At 39.3% G+C, this 16366-nt stretch overlaps 2 protein-coding genes across 2 annotated transcripts; one reads left to right on the top strand and one right to left on the bottom strand.

Moving 5' to 3' along the window:
* The first annotated feature begins 326 nt into the window (after positions 1 to 326).
* On the top strand, positions 327 to 5170 carry LOC139411790 (serine/threonine-protein phosphatase 2A 55 kDa regulatory subunit B delta isoform-like). The gene is made up of 10 exons (XM_071158539.1): positions 327 to 506; positions 655 to 729; positions 1507 to 1604; positions 1766 to 1931; positions 2009 to 2121; positions 2238 to 2415; positions 2657 to 2821; positions 2953 to 3122; positions 3269 to 3360; positions 3499 to 5170. Exons 1-10 carry the CDS (start codon positions 500 to 502, stop codon positions 3776 to 3778), a joined length of 1344 nt encoding a protein of 447 aa, XP_071014640.1. The 5' UTR covers positions 327 to 499; the 3' UTR covers positions 3779 to 5170.
* A 2470-nt stretch (positions 5171 to 7640) lies between these two features.
* LOC139411800 (BCL2/adenovirus E1B 19 kDa protein-interacting protein 3-like) lies at positions 7641 to 16107 on the bottom strand. The gene is made up of 6 exons (XM_071158547.1): positions 15850 to 16107; positions 15295 to 15454; positions 11216 to 11276; positions 10922 to 11028; positions 8539 to 8688; positions 7641 to 8224 (listed from the first exon to the last, which is right to left on the bottom strand). The coding sequence occupies exons 1-6, from the start codon at positions 15890 to 15892 to the stop codon at positions 8182 to 8184; spliced, it is 564 nt and encodes a 187-aa protein (XP_071014648.1). The 5' UTR covers positions 15893 to 16107; the 3' UTR covers positions 7641 to 8181.
* Between the last annotated feature and the right edge of the window lie 259 nt (positions 16108 to 16366).

The following is a 16366-nucleotide window of genomic DNA, read 5'->3' as shown; positions in this document are numbered from 1 at the left end:
TAATATATGGTACATTTCATACACATTTCTTATATTTCATACTATTATTTCAACACACATTATTGTTCCTCAAATTTGCTCTAACAGTAGTAGCCAGTCACTTTAATTGATTTACAGACTCTTTGAACAGGTAGGCTTCTTAGGTTACATTTACAATGCTTTAACTTGAACTTCAGTGATCAACATGAGGGGTGAGGAGCCATTTTAATTGATCCAGTTTTTCTGTTGTCTCAATTAAGTTTTAAGGAGTAGGGCCAACTGACTCAAACACAGATGGATGATAGATAACTGAAAGATGCTTGGAAGCGTGTCGAAATGACGTCATTGTGTTATGCAATGTGCGCCATTTTGGATGGAAAAAATCACGGACGATTTCCGTGATCCCTGACTCCTCACTTTGCCTGTGAATGTTGACTATTTTTTACCTCACGCAAGTTGCATTGGTTGAATAAACAGTGCAATCCGTGTTCAGTAATAGCTAACTCTGCTAAATGAAACAATGGCAGGTAAGCTACTTATGTAGCCGGGAAAGGGTCCCAATACCACTTACTGCTGTGTGGCCTGAATGCAAGTTTTAAATTACACAGCATTTGACTAAATGGGTTGGTGAACTGACGCTAGCGAAGTAATGATTCCAATATTATTGTTATGCAGGAGTTGCCGGTGGAAATGATTTTCAGTGGTGTTTCTCACAAGTGAAAGGGGCGATAGATGAAGATGTTGCAGAAGGTGAGTACAGTAACGTTAGGTTAACGAATGAGTTAGCATTTGAGCTCAAATGTGATCAAAGATGTGATGCTGTTATCTTATTATTTCGCAAACTACGCCTTTGACTTACTGTCTTTCACGAACAAAGTCATGACACTGTTCATGTATATGAGTACCACTGCTGGGCAATGCTGAGTTTGTTTTTCTTACTAGCTAACGTTAGCATGTTAGCTAGCTCCTCTTGCTTGCAAATCAAGTTGCCTAGCATTATTAGCAAGCTAACAACTGTAACTTATGTCCCGCACATGTATGTAACATATATAATAATAATTATGCAGTCAGAGTACGTCTTATTAATGTAATGTAGTAAGACACACGCACTGTCGTAAACTAGCGCGTCATCTTGCTAAGTACTCTAGCTAGTTATTTGTGGGAGATTTTGTCAGTGACGTTGAAGGTCTGCGTCGGCAATACGACAATTGAAAGTTCTGATACAGTAAGGAGGAAGTCGGTGTGTTTGATTCAGTCAAAGTCATAGTCATTTTTCTTGGGTTGACTGATAAATCAATTATTTTCAGGGAGGTAGAAATCCACACGCTGCTCTGTCGGCTACTATGCATAGTGTATGCACCCATGAAAGTTGCACCAGGATAGTTTTTTTTATATTGGTTTTGATGTTATTATATACTAGGTGCTGTTCTTTTGCTGATGTGTATATTTTTGATTATAACAGCCCTTATACATTACACACAATACAATTCCAGAATCCAGCTTTAATGGGACATGTCCTCCTTTCAGCTGATATCATCTCAACGGTTGAATTCAACCATTCTGGAGAGTTGCTAGCAACTGGAGACAAGGGAGGCAGAGTTGTCATATTTCAGCATGAACAGGAGGTGCATTTTACCAGCGAAATGTATTTTCATGAACAATTACATTTTTGGAGTTAGATATGATAGGTTGTTATGGAAAGAAAGGCACTGGATTAAATTCTAAACATAATACATGCTTAATATCCAATTTTGTCACACAGTGCATATCTGCTTTTCTCTTTCAGTGTAAAAATCGACCAAACCTGCGAGGGGAATACAATGTTTATAGCACTTTTCAGAGTCACGAACCTGAATTTGACTACTTGAAAAGTTTAGAAATTGAGGAAAAAATTAACAAAATAAGATGGTTACCCCAACAAAACTCAGCTCACTTTCTACTCTCAACAAATGGTAAGAACATTTTGCTTTAACCTACTAACCTTTTTGTTAAGTTCTCTTCACCCTGAACATATATATTTTTTGTACAGATAAAACTATCAAATTGTGGAAAATCGGTGAACGAGACAAGCGGGCTGAGGGTTACAACTTGAAAGACGAAGACGGACGTCTCAGGGATCCCTTTAGAATTACTTCCCTACGGGTTGGTTTAAAGTTGCTTTACCTTTTTAAGATTTCAACCGACACTGTGCAAGAAAAAACACAGTCTATGCATGCTTATAGCTTCCTCCCCTAAATAAATCTGTCCTGTGGTTACAGGTACCAGTGCTGATGCCCATGGATCTCATGGTAGAAGCAAGTCCTCGTAGGGTGTTTGCCAACGCTCACACATATCATATTAATTCAATTTCTGTAAATAGCGATCATCAAACTTACCTCTCCGCTGATGATCTAAGAATTAATCTATGGCACTTGGAAATCACAGACCGAAGTTTTAGTATCCTCTTCTGAAAACGTATCAGTCCTCATCCTCATGACTTAGATGCAAAGATGCAAATGTTTGCTTCATCCAAACTGTCCTCTATTAGCGTATACAGTTCTCAATTTCAGTTTAGATTTTTTTCTTATTGGTCCTGTGCAGTTGTAAGTCAAACAAATACATGTGTGAACATGTTTGACCACATCGGTATGAGCCTTTAGACCTATTTCAGTTAATTTCCTTAACAGTGTCTTCTCAGACATTGTAGACATCAAGCCTGCCAACATGGAGGAACTGACAGAGGTGATCACAGCGGCTGAGTGCCATCCAAACCAATGCAATGTATTTGTGTACAGCAGTAGCAAAGGCACCATACGCCTCTGTGACATGCGAACAGCAGCACTCTGCGATAGCCACACCAAGTGTGAGTACTCATAGAGCCTAGTTCTCTGCATTCTAAATTATGTTCATTCACAGATAAATTAGTTTTAAATTAATCTATTTTCAGGGGTTTTGTCTGTCATTTTGAATATCTCTCCATGTTTGTGATTGCAGTCTTTGAGGAGCCTGAGGATCCAAGCAGCAGGTCATTTTTCTCTGAGATCATCTCGTCCATCTCTGACGTGAAGTTCAGTCACAGCGGGCGCTACATGATGACACGGGACTACCTCTCCGTCAAGGTGTGGGACCTCAACATGGAGAACAGGCCAGTCGAGACATATCAGGTACCTGCCTTGCTCTGCCTAGTGATAACACTACCAACAATGGCATAATTTTCAGTGTGGTCCACAATTGTCCAGTTAGGTGTATGGAAATAGTTGGATAGATGCAATTATTTTCCAAATACACTAATCAACATTCTCCCGCTCAGGTTCATGAATACCTTCGCAGCAAGCTTTGCTCGTTATATGAAAATGATTGCATCTTCGACAAGTTTGAGTGCTGCTGGAACGGTAGCGACAGGTAAGAAACTCTAGCACTTTCTCTGTTTAAGGCAATCTGCACCTACAATGTTCTTTGGACAACTTATCTGCCAATATGTAAGTTTAAGGAGTATCTTTGGAGAATTATAAATTACCCACTGTTTCCTTCCTTTCTCAGTGCCATCATGACCGGCTCCTACAACAACTTTTTCCGTATGTTTGACCGCAACACCAGGAAGGACATCACACTGGAGGCCTCTAGGGAGAGCAGCAAACCGCGGGCTACACTCAAACCCCGCAAAGTCTCCACCGGTGGCAAGAGGAAGAAAGACGAAATTAGCGTGGACAGCCTGGACTTCAACAAGAAGATCCTGCACACCGCCTGGCACCCCAAAGAAAACGTCATCGCTGTGGCGGCCACCAACAACCTGTACATTTTCCAGGACAAGATCAACTAAAAAAATAATTGGGCTCCATCCTGAGGACAAGGCTTTACTGTTCCTGCATAGTTAAGCCTAGTGGTTTATCTGTAACAGAAACAAACAGCCCTCTCGTCCTCCTGGTGAAGTTTAAAGCACTTGTCTCCTTTTGTGTGGCAGGAGGTTGATTGGTCGGCCTGTTTTCTTTTGAGTCTGAGGTTGATTTAGCCTTGGGTAAATCAGTGCCAGGGCCAAGATCGGACCCTGAGAGCCCACCTTGTGTTGAATCAATAGAACGGCACTCATAAGAGGTCAAACTCTTGAACATTGGTGTTTGTGTTGATATTTTCAGCCTTCATTTCATAATCTTAACAACCAAACTATGGAAAGCCCTGAAGATGACCTCTTGTCAACACCCTCATTAAGATTTTTTGGCCTTTCTGAAACATGGATATTTCATGGGTTATAGGCCTACCTGTTAACATTCCCCATTGACCATGCATTCAGGCTAAAGCACTTGCAACATGTTGTGAATTTGGAAAGTGGACTTCTTCTGTTCTCCACCCACACCCTCCTATCCTAAATTTATCCCCCAGACATGGTAACGTTATATCACAGACTGTATCTATTCAAATACACCTTTATGGTGTCATCCACTTAATAAAAGTAAATAGAACTACATATGTGTTTTAGAATTTAAATCATGTTTATAGTTGCTTTGCATGTTTTTATGTTGTAGTTAGGTGGAAAAAATGTAAAGTCGCACCAGTCTTTTGAGTAGTTCTTTCAAGCTATCTCTAAAATAACTACTCTTAAGTTTCAGAATCACCATTTGAGACTGACCATGTGCAAGTGTCAATATATGTATTTATGTGTTGCTCTCATTTAAGATACAGGCTGGAAACTTAATGTGAAGAGACGCAAGACAAAGGGAATCTGCAGCCTTAATACCTACGTCTATCAATGACAGCTACCGGTTATGTCCCCAAATGTTTTACAAACCTTATGTGCATTATTTTTTTATTCTATTTTATAGATTTATGTCTCATATTACTGCTGCTATTTGTGGCTGTCTGTGAAACCAAGGTATATAATAGTCAGAGTACTGCACACCATACAGATAGATCTAGTGATAGACAGAGTTCCTCCAAAACAAGTTCTTTGTGTAGTAAGAGAAGGAGATTCAGACAAACCTCTTCTTACATGTGCCCTTTAAATCATTCATTGGTATGCCACTAAAGTCAAAACTGCATACTTTGTTTTCCAAGTTATATCAATGCAAAAATGAAGGTTAAATAGACCTGTACGGATTTTAAAAACAGGAACAACGGTAACAAAGCCTTTCTCTGTTTAATCATTCTGAACATGGTGGCAGTGTATTCACTTGTTTGATTATGTTGACCAAAGTTAAATAAAATCTAATTGTGTTCATCTGCTGTATGCCTCCATTACTTTAAATGGGTGAGAATAGTCCTGGAGCTATAGTTGAAGTCGGAAGTTTACATACACTTAGGTTGGAGTCATTAAAACTTGTTTTTCAACTACTAGACACATTTCTTGTCGCTTAGGACATCTACATTCTGCATAACACAAGTCATTTTTCCAACAATTGTTTACAGATTATTTCACTTATAATTCACTATATCACAATTCCAGTGGGTCAGAACTTTACATACACTAAGTTGACTGCCTTTAAACAGCTTGGAAAATACCAGGAAATTATGTCATAGCTTTAGAAGCTTCTGATAGGCTAATTGACATAATTTGAGTCAATTGGAGGTGTACCTGTGGATGTATTTCAAGGCCTACCTTCAAACTCAGTGCCTCTTTGCTTGACATCATGGGAAAATCAAAAGAAATCAGCCAAGACCTCAGAAAAAAATTGTAGACCGCCATAAGTCTGGTTCATTCTTGGAAGTCATTTCCAAACATCTGAAGGTACCACGTTAATCTGGTACGCAAGTATAAACACCATGGGACCACGCAGCCATCATACCGCTCAGGAAGGAGATGCGTTCTGTCTCCTAGAGATGAACGTACTTTGGTGCGAAAAGTGCAAATCAATCCCAGAACAACAGTAAAGGACCTTGTGAAAATGCTGGAGGAAACCGGTACAAAAGTATCTATATCCACAGTAAAACTAGTCCAATATCGACATAACCTGAAAGGCCGCTCAGCCAGGAAGAAGCCACTGCTCCAAAACCGCCATAAAAAAGCCAGACTACAGTTTGCAACTGCACATGGGGACAAAGATCGTACTTCTTGGAGAAATGTCCTCTGGTCTGATGAAACAAAAATAGAACTGTTTGGCCATAATGACCATCATTATGTTTGGAGGATAAAGGGGGAGGTTTGCAAGCCGAGGAACACCATTCCAACCGTGAAGCACGGGGGTGGCAGCATCATGTTGTAGGGGTGTTTTGCTGCAGGAGGGTCAGGTGCACTTCACAAAATAGATGGCATCATGCAGAAAGAAAATTATGTGGATACATTGAAGTTAAAGCTTGGTCACAAATGTGTCTTCCAAATGGACAATGACCCCAAGCATACTGTACTTCCAAGTTGTGGCAAAATGGCTTAAGGACAACAAAGTCAAGGGCATTGGAGTGGCCATCACAAAGCCCTGTGCAGAACTGAAAAAGCATGTGCGAGCAAGGAGGCCTAAAAACCTGACTCAGTTACACCAGCTCTGTCAGGAGGAATGGGCCAAAATTCACTCAACTTATTGTGGGAAGCATGTGGAAGGCTACCCGAAACGTTTGACCCAAGTTAATCAATTTAAAGGCAATGCTACCAAATACTAATTGAGTGTATGTTAACTTCTGACCCACTGAAATAAATAAAAGCTGAAATAAATAATACTCTATACTATTATCCTGACATTTCACATTCTTAAAATAAAGTGGTGGTCCTAACTGACCTAAAACAGGGACTGTTTACTAAGATTAAAATGTCAGGAATTGTGAAAAACTGAGTTTAAATGTATTTGGCTAAGGTGTATGTAAACGTCCGACTTCAACTGTAGATGTAAGTTAGGGAATTCATTTGAGTGCTCAAAAAATACAATTAAGTAGCAAACATAGCTTATATGTCTTACTGATCATACAAAAAATGGAGACATCTTATTTCACAGTGATATTGACTTATTTGCCTTAAAACTGCATGGTAATGACATAACTTGGGATGCTTTGAAACAAGTGCCACTGCAGATGTGGTACCAGGTACTTCATTCTTTAGAGTACCTGAAAGTAGCACTTCTTAGCATATTACGTACCAAATATAGTACCAGCTGTGACTGTAAAATAGTTACCAAATAAAAACATTGTTTTTAAAAAACATTTTGTATTTGTAACATACCATAGCTATGAAAAACAAACAAAACATTTCATATGATTATACTCAAATAGTTGCTACATTTATGGACCTAATAGTAGACATGTTTTTATCTGATTGTCAATCACTATGCACGTTCATCCACTCCACTAATTGCATCATTCAAACAGTCCACTGTGCACCAGTCATTGAATGAATGGAAAGAGACAGTTGTTACAAAACACCAAAACATGTAATGACATCAGTGATTGTCATCAGGCCTTCACTCTTGTAGCCTGAATTAAATCATCTTGCTGACAAATTGAGCTTTTTATAAAAAGAAAAGTTGGGACATCTGAAAAGGGCCTGAAATACAGGACGCAAACAAGTGTCTGTCCTGAGCTCATCAGCAGGGGAAAATGAGGGCTCAGTTGATAATGTTGCAGGTTTGCTAGCTGAATCCAGTCAATATAATGTTGCATGTTTGCTAGTGAAAGCTCAAGACAGACATAAGAGAGATGAATGCAATTGAAAGAACCTGAACCAACGGTCACTGGTATAAACCATGACAGAGTGGTGAGGGTGTTCATTTAATTTGGAATAAGCTTTTATTTTCATCTTTACCACTAACAGTACACAATAGAATTTTAAACAAATAGGAAAATAGGTTAAATTAGAGACCCCCCAAAAGTTGGACTTTTGTTGCAATTCACACCCTGCCTTTCACATGTTGCATGAAATGTATTAACCCCAGCTTTTTTCAAAGAAAATGAGTGCAGGAAATTATTTCGCAATTAATATTCATTCACATTAATCATTCCCTTAAGAGTAACAAACAGGCAAAACACAAACACAATATGCTTAAGAAAATGAGAAACAATGCCAATTGGCAGCAGTTCAATATAAAACAACATTCTAAAATAGCGAGAGGAACATGGCAGCACAAATCAGTTCCTGATTCAAGGCATTTCTGGGAGAAAGAAGCAGTCACAGCATTCAGAAGATAAGATGAGGCAATCAGCTAAAATGGAGAATGCTACATCAACCACTTCTCCTTGGATTCTGAAGTTGCCCCCATTTGAAGGCATGCCAGCTGTATGAGTCAGTGGTCTCATAATGCAGCATCAGCTTCAGTAGGTGCTGTATGTGCTGAGGCGCCTCCCAATGTATATCCTGAGAAGAAGAACACAATAGCAAAGGGCCATTCAAAATATGATTTTGATTCAAGTAAAAATGTATCATGGCTACTCTGAAATATCTATCCATGGCCAGCGGCAAGCTTTCACAAAGCCTACATTTCCTCAACAGGGTAGTGTTTGCTTTATTGTATTACAACTCTCAAAAGGCATTTAGCTAAAATACAAAACAATTCGACACCCATCTGGGGCACCATACTTTTAGTAATAGTAAAAGGCAGCTTTTAAAGTTTTCAATAGACTGCATGTATTTGTACTGTGTTTTAAGTTACAAAATGCTCAGTCCCTTACCCCAGGCCAACTGCGAGTATATGAGAAATGAATAATGAAGGAAGGAAAAGCTTGAGGAAGTCAGGGGAGAGAACGCCTCCTTTCTTCATGACGTTGGTCTTCCTGATGCTGAGCGAGGCTGAGCGCCTGGGGTGTTTCAGCAGAAACTCCCTACAGAGACACAACACAGTTACAACTGGGTTAATAAATCTTATCTTAAATCAGTGATTACAGGTATTTTTATGCCATTGAAATTCTTGGGTGGGCCGCCTAAGCATTTTTTCTGGTCGCCTAAGTCTAAACAGTGGGTATGGAAAAACCCTTTCAGTGTCAAATTAAACGACTAAAACCAGATATATAGTGCCTTCAGAAAGTACTCTGACTTTTTCCACATTTTGTTACGTTACAACCGTATTCTAAAATTGATTCAATAAAATAAAAATCCTCTGCAATCTACACACAATACCCCACAATGACAAAGTGAAAACAGGTTTGAACATCTCTGGAGAGACCCGAAAATAGCTGTGCAGCAACACCTGACAGAGCTCGAGCACAACCTGACAGAACTCGAGAGGATCTGCGGAGAAGAATGGGAGAAACTCCCCAAATACAGGTGTGCCAAGCTTGTAGCGTCATACCCAAGATACAAGGCTGTAATCGCTGCCAAAGGTGCTTCAACAAAGTACTGAGTCAAGGGTCTGATTTTTTAAAATATTTTGTTTTACCTTTATTTAAATAATTCTGTAAATGTATATTTCAGTTTTTTTTTAATAAATGAGAAAAAATGTCTAAAAACCTGTTTTTGCTTTGTTATTATGCGGTATTGTATGTAGATTGATGAGGGGAAAAAACGATTGAATACATATTTGAATACGGCTGTAACCTAACAAAATGTGGGAAAAGTCGTCTCGGACCGGTAAACCGTGCCAATATATCCTCCAAACACAGACTTCGAGAGAATTATCACTTTTATACAACGGGTTACCAACATTTTCAAATAATGATTTACATATTTCCATTAAAAGCGTTATTTTGATTAATGTATTCATACCATTTCATCCTTCCACAATATATAGTCCCGACACTAATCTAGGGTTGCTACCCAAGCCGACTGGTCGTTGGTTCTATCGGTTCGTTTGCAATAGACGCAACACAGTCGTTCAGTCTTTTTGTTCTTAATGTACAGACACAACCCAGTCGTTCGTTCTAAATGTTCCATTGCCATACTGGCTGGCAACATTCTTATCCCTTGCTTGCTAGCTAGCCAACTACGACTAACTTACAGTCACGTCAAAAAGTGCAGCCAGAATAACCGCTAAGTAAATGCATTTGCGTTTGTTTAAGCTGTTTTCTAGTGACATTTATATGGATCCATCCACAACAATGAGCTAATGGTGAACAATTTCGCCCGGCATAGAAATTGGGCTCTTGTCAGGACACGGTTGTTCAGAGGCGCTAGCCAACAACACAACTAACACAACCACTTCAAACTGAAGCTGGAAAGAAATCAAACTAGCTGCAATTGCTAGCGCCTCTGAACAACCGTATATATATATCCATAAAAAGTATGCTGATTCATGATTTCGACTGGCTGAGAAATGCTGCCTGTCTGTCTCATCCCTGACATGATCATTAATACAGGACAGCTGGAGATGTAATTTGAATATTCAAACAATGTTGCAAATGTCAGAGAGACAGACAGCAAGGTTTATACAAATCTCCACAGTTGAAAACTAAATGTTAGACTAAAATAAATGTGAGATAATGTTTAAATGCTTTTTATAGTGGAGATCAAGTTGATAAACTGTCTGGCTGGGCTGATGAGACAGTGGATTGTACAGGAAATGTTAACTCATAGATTTAGCAGGTGATAACTTGTGGAATAGACACCAGCTGGAATGCGGTTTTAACCAATCAGCATTCATGATTAGATCCACTCATTGTATAAAGATTATGGACAATTATTTGTTTATATATAATCTTTGAGAATTTACAAATCAACAAAATAAAAGCTAGACAGTCAGGGAAAATTGAAAATTCCCAAAACAATGACTTTAGCAGTAATGATTTTGTTATTATGTTTGAGCGAAAGAATACAGCATTAGCCATGGCAAAATGCATATAATTGCAGGAAATTAGCTTTAAAAAAGGCAAGATTTTTTTCTCAGCTCCATGTTAGAATATGTATAATTGCAGGACATTTGCAACATTTTCTCGCAGCTGCATGTCAAAATGTGTAGAATTACAGGAAGTTTGTTTTAAAATAAGTCTCTCAGCCACTAAGACCTTTAAAATTATCTATACAATTCAGCCGTGCCGAAATGTTCTCTCTCTACATTCAATTTCTATCTTCAACATTATGAACATTGGGCCCTACTGTATATAATTACGAGGTACTATGCACTTTGGTGGGTTGTTCTCAGGACGACTGGACCAGTCCCAGATCCAGTCAGCATTCTTCTTCAGTAGATTCTCTACTTCCTGGATTATTTCTTGGTTATCTTCCTCAGACTGAAATCAATTAAGAAATTCCTTAGTAAAACCACTTTCCACATTATAATCACAAACATGTTTGTACTATTCACCTAATGTAAAGTCTGGTATTATCATTAATTATTACCTTCTGAACATCACAATACATTACATATCAGAGATCAACAGAAGACAACCTTACAACCCCTAAGGACCATGTATTTACCTGTGAACTGTTTCCCTCTGAGCCTCTAAACAGAAGAAGAGGAGTCTGTGACCTAAGTGGACTGGAAAGATAGACAATAAAGATGACTCAAGATGACTCAAGACATCCCTAGAACTTTTGAAATGTGTATTAGGTCATCTGCTAAGAAAGAGCATTATAAATTACATAATCCTTATCTCCACATTCTCAGGCCTTGAACAGGGATACCAAGGCTTTGCCTGGAAACCATATGTTAAATTGAACTGAATAAGGGGCAAAAACGAGCATTTGAATAAGGAAAGCTTCCTCTCACAACCTCTACAAGCCAAAACGTTGAATAAAATTATATTTTAATATACTTTACTGGTTTGCCGTAGGAATATGAGCCAATATATCCACTAAGATGGCGCCGAAGAGGATGGCTGACATTTTACATGCTCCTGACCAAATTGTGCTATTTTGTTCGGTTTTTTTGCATTGTTTGTAACTTATTTTGTACATAAGTTTGCTGCTACCGTCTCTTATGACCGAAAATAACTTCTGGACTTCAGAACAGCGATTACTCACCACGAACTTTCCTTTAACGAGTCCGACGAGAAGGATACACTGCTCTCCCGGGAACAGGCCCAAATCCCTGTCCTTTGCGTGAAGAAAATACAGAGCAAGAGAGGATGCAGATGAGGTTGCCTTCTGAGAATCCGTAGGCGAGCGAGTAAACTCCCACTGCCTTCCGTTCTACTTGCTAACATGCAAAATAAAATTGATGACATACGATTACGATTATCCTACCAACGGGACATTAAGAACTGTAATACCTTATGTTTCACAGAGTCGTGGCTGAACGACGACACGGATAATATAGAGCTGGCAGGATTTTTCATGCACTGGCAGAACAGAGATGTTACGTCTGGTAAGACGAGGGGTGGGGGTGTGTGTATTTTTGTCAATAACAGCTGGTGCGCGATGTGTAATATTAAAGAGGTGTCGAGGTATTGCTCGCCTGAGGTAGAGTACCTTACGATAAGCTGTAGACCACTCTATCTACCAAGAGAGTTCTCATCTATATTATTCGTAGCCGTCTATTTACCAAAACAGACCGATGCTGTCACTAAGTACTAGAGGTCGACCGATTAATCGGAATGGACGATTAATTAGGGCAGATTTCAAGTTTTCAAAACTATCGGAAATCGTTATTTTTGGGCGCCGATTTGCCCAATTTTTTTTTTTACACCTTTATTTAATCTTTATTTAACTAGGCAAGTCAGTTATTTTCAATGACGGCCTAGGAATGGTGGGTTAACTGCCTCGTTCAGGGGCTCGGGGGATCCAATCTTGCAGCCTTACAGTTAACTAGTCCAACACAATAACGACCTGCCTCTCTCTCGTTGCACTCCACAAGGAGACTGCCTGTTACGCAAATGCAGTAAGCCAAGGTAAGTTGCTAGCTAGCATTAAACTTATCTTATAAAAAACAATCAATCATAATCACTAGTTAACTACACATGGTTGATGATATTACTAGATATTATCTAGGGTGTCCTGTGTTACATATAATCTGACTGAGCATACAAGCACACAAGTATCTAAGTATCTGACTGAGCGGTGGTAGGCAGAAGCAGGCGCGTAAACATTCATTCAAACAGCACTTTCGTGCGTTTTGCCAGCAGCTCTTCCCTGTGTGTCAAGCATTGTGCTGTTTATGACTTCAAACCTATCAACTCCCGAGATGAGGCTGGTGTGACCGAAGTGAAATGGCTGGCTAGATGGCGTGCGCTAATAGCGTTTCAAACTTCACTCGCTCTGAGCCTTGGGGTGGTTGTTTCCCTTGCTCTGCACGGGTAACGCTTCGATGTGGTGGCTGTTGTCGTTGTGTTGCTGGTTCGAGCCCAGGAAGGAGTGAGGAGAGGGACAGAAGCTATACTGTTACACTGGCAATACTAAAGTGCCTATAAGAACATCCAATAGTCAAAGGTTATTGAAATACAAATGGTATAGAGGGAAATAGTCCTATAATAACTACAACCTAAAACTTCTTACCTGGGAATATTGAAGACTCATGTTAAAAGGAACCACCAGCTTTCATATGTTCTCATGTTCTGAGCAAGGAACTGAAACATTAGCTTTCATATTGCACTTTTACGTTCTTCTCCAACACTTTGTTTTTGCATTATTTAAACCAAATTGAACATGTTTCATTATCTACTTGAGGCTAAATTGATTTTATTTTTGTATTATATTAAGTTAAAATAAGTTTTGATTCAGTGTTGTTGTAATTGTCATTATTACAAATACAATTTTTTTTAAATATATTTGTATTTTTATATATAAAAATAGGCCGATTAATCGGTATCGGCTTTTTTGGTCCTCCAATAATCGGTATCGGCGTTGAAAAATCATAATCAGTCGACCTCTTAAGTACGCACTCAACTCAACAACACATACACCGCCATAAGCAAACAACAAAATGCTCATCCAGAAGCGGCTCTCCTAGTGGCCGGGGATTTTAATGCAGGCAAACTTAAATCTGTTTTACCAGTTTTAACAGCATGTCACATGCGGAACCTAAAAATAAAATTGATAAAAATATTAAAATACAAAAAAACTCTAGACCACCTTTACTCCACACATAGAGATGCATACAAAGCTCTCCCCTGCCCTCCAATTGGCAAATCTGACCATGATTATATCCTCCTGATTCCTGCTTAGAAGCAAAAACTAAAGCAGGAAGTACCAGTGACTTGCTCAATAGGGAAGTGGTCAGATGACACTGATGCTACAGGACTGTTTTGCTAGCAGACTGGAATATGTTCCGGGATTTATTCAATGGCATTAAGGAGTATACCACCTCAGTCACCGGCTTCATTAATAAGTGCATTGACGACGTCCTCCCCACAGTGAAGCCATGGATTACAGGCAACATCCGTATCGAGCTAAAGGCTAGAGCTGCCGCATTCAAGGAGCGAGACACTACTCCGGACGCTTATTAGAAATCCTGCTATGCCCTCAAACGAACCATCAAACAAGCAAAGCATCAATACAGGATTAAGATTGAATCCTACTACACTGGCTCTGACGCACGTCGGATGTGGCAGGGCTTGAAAACCATTACGAACTACAAAGGGAAACCCAGACATGAGCTGCCCAGTGACGCAAACCTACCAGACGAGCTAAATGCCTTTAATGCTCTCTTTGAGGCAAGCAACACTGAAGCATGCACAAGAGCAAAAGCCGTTCTGGATGAGTGTGATAAATAAACATTGGCTACCGAAAGCGTTATTTAAAAAATATATATTTCAACAGGTAGGCCAGTTGAGAACAAGTTCTCATTTACAACTGCGACCTGGCCAAGATAAAGCAAAGCAGTGCAACAAAAACAACACAGAGTTACACATGGAATAAACAAACATACAGTCTAGACCCACTCCAATTATCTATGCATAGTCACTTCACCCCTACCTACATGTACAATTACCTCAACTAACCTGTACTTCTGCACACTGACTCGGTACCAGTACCCCCTGTATATAGCCTTGTTTTTGTTATTGTGTTACTTTTCATAATTTTTTTATTGAATTTTTACTTTAGTTTATTTGGTAAATATTGTCTTAACTCTTGAACTGCACTGTTGTTTAAAGGCTTGTAAGTAAGCATTTCACGGTAAGGTATTCGGCGCATGTGACAAATAAAGTTTGATTTGATTTAGAAAAGTATAATTACATAAAGTTTTCAAAGAGATGGTATAGTGCAGTTCAGAATTCTATAACCTGAAGCATGTGCACAATATAAAAATACGTGTTTACACAGGTCTGCACATGCTTCAGATGATAGAAATCTGAAAGCACTACCAGGGCTTTGAAAAGTTTATATAATTATACTCTCCTGTGGATATGTTTCACATTCCTACCCCCCAAAATGACCAACTGCACGGGCAAAAGATAAAGTAGTTTAAAATAGAACTGTATTCAACATTCTTGCTTGTAGAGGTCGTGAGAGGTAACTAGAAACACTCATTTCTGCCCGACATAGAATTCAATGCAATTCATCTTCGTGTTTCCTGGGAAACTAAGGCTCAGCACTGTAACCATTTCCTTTCCCCATACCTGTCACATTGTGAGCTTCCTCTCGAGGTACTCCTGCTTGACTCGTGTTGGGCGTCTAGTAGTAACTTCTCCAGGTCTACATCAAGAGCAGTTGTTGAGATCTGCTCCTGGCACACCTGACTCCCACTGCCAGTGTTATAGTGCAACTCCACCCAGGAACCTGGGGATACATATTACCCACAGATATATAGAAACTAGTTTGGCAACTTACTAGTAACGTTAGCTAGATATTTTCCTTTGTCGTGTTTAGTGTTGAATCTTGCCAGTCAGGAATGAACAGAAGTATAACGTGATCCAATTCCGTGAGAAATATAAAGTTTAATGTAGAACCACATTAACAGTCATAGGTCTAGTTAGTTACGTTAGCTATTATTTGACAGGCCTTAACAATATTCCCCTGACCTGACAATTCCAGTTGAGGCCAACATTAGCTGAACTTACGTTAGGTATATTAGCTAGTTTGTTAGTCAGCTATTGCAGACTTACATAAAAATGATGTGGCCAGCTAACGTTAGCTAAAAAATAGCGTATTTGATGTTTAGTTTCTGTACTGACCCTGCAAGCTCTCCTCATACGGAATTTCCTTCTGAAGCGACATGTTTATTTAAAACGCGTTCGAATCAATGCATAGAGCTCTGTCGACGAACTATAAAAACGTTTGGTCTTATTTTAATCGATCACACGAGTAAGCACTAGAAGTTGTTGTGCAACACTACCAGGCAGCAGGAAAACAATTATAACGAAATCTTTTGTTGACATGGGCCAAGTGAAATGTGATTGGCTAGTAACTTATCGGCTGTCGTTGGTGAACATCACGCATGCGCTGCTCACATGTACACTCTGGTCAGAGGAAGAGGTAAAGAGAAAATTCGTCTCCCTCCAGCAGGTGGCGTTTTCCGACCCAGGAATCGATTATTTTTTGTATGGCGGTCAATGAGAGAGTCAAATTTGGTCAACAAAAAAATGAGTAGTTTATTTACTGTGTCAGGTTAATTTGATTGAATATACGTTCCGTAATGCTTAGGTTGTTACGAATGCACTGATATAAGTAGGACACGTGACATCCCCGCAA

This window comes from Oncorhynchus clarkii, chromosome 1 (assembly GCF_045791955.1).
Source record: "Oncorhynchus clarkii lewisi isolate Uvic-CL-2024 chromosome 1, UVic_Ocla_1.0, whole genome shotgun sequence".
Lineage (NCBI taxonomy): Eukaryota > Metazoa > Chordata > Actinopteri > Salmoniformes > Salmonidae > Oncorhynchus > Oncorhynchus clarkii.
Note: the sequence above shows the minus strand (reverse complement) of the source record. Positions and strands in the feature narration are given on the sequence as shown.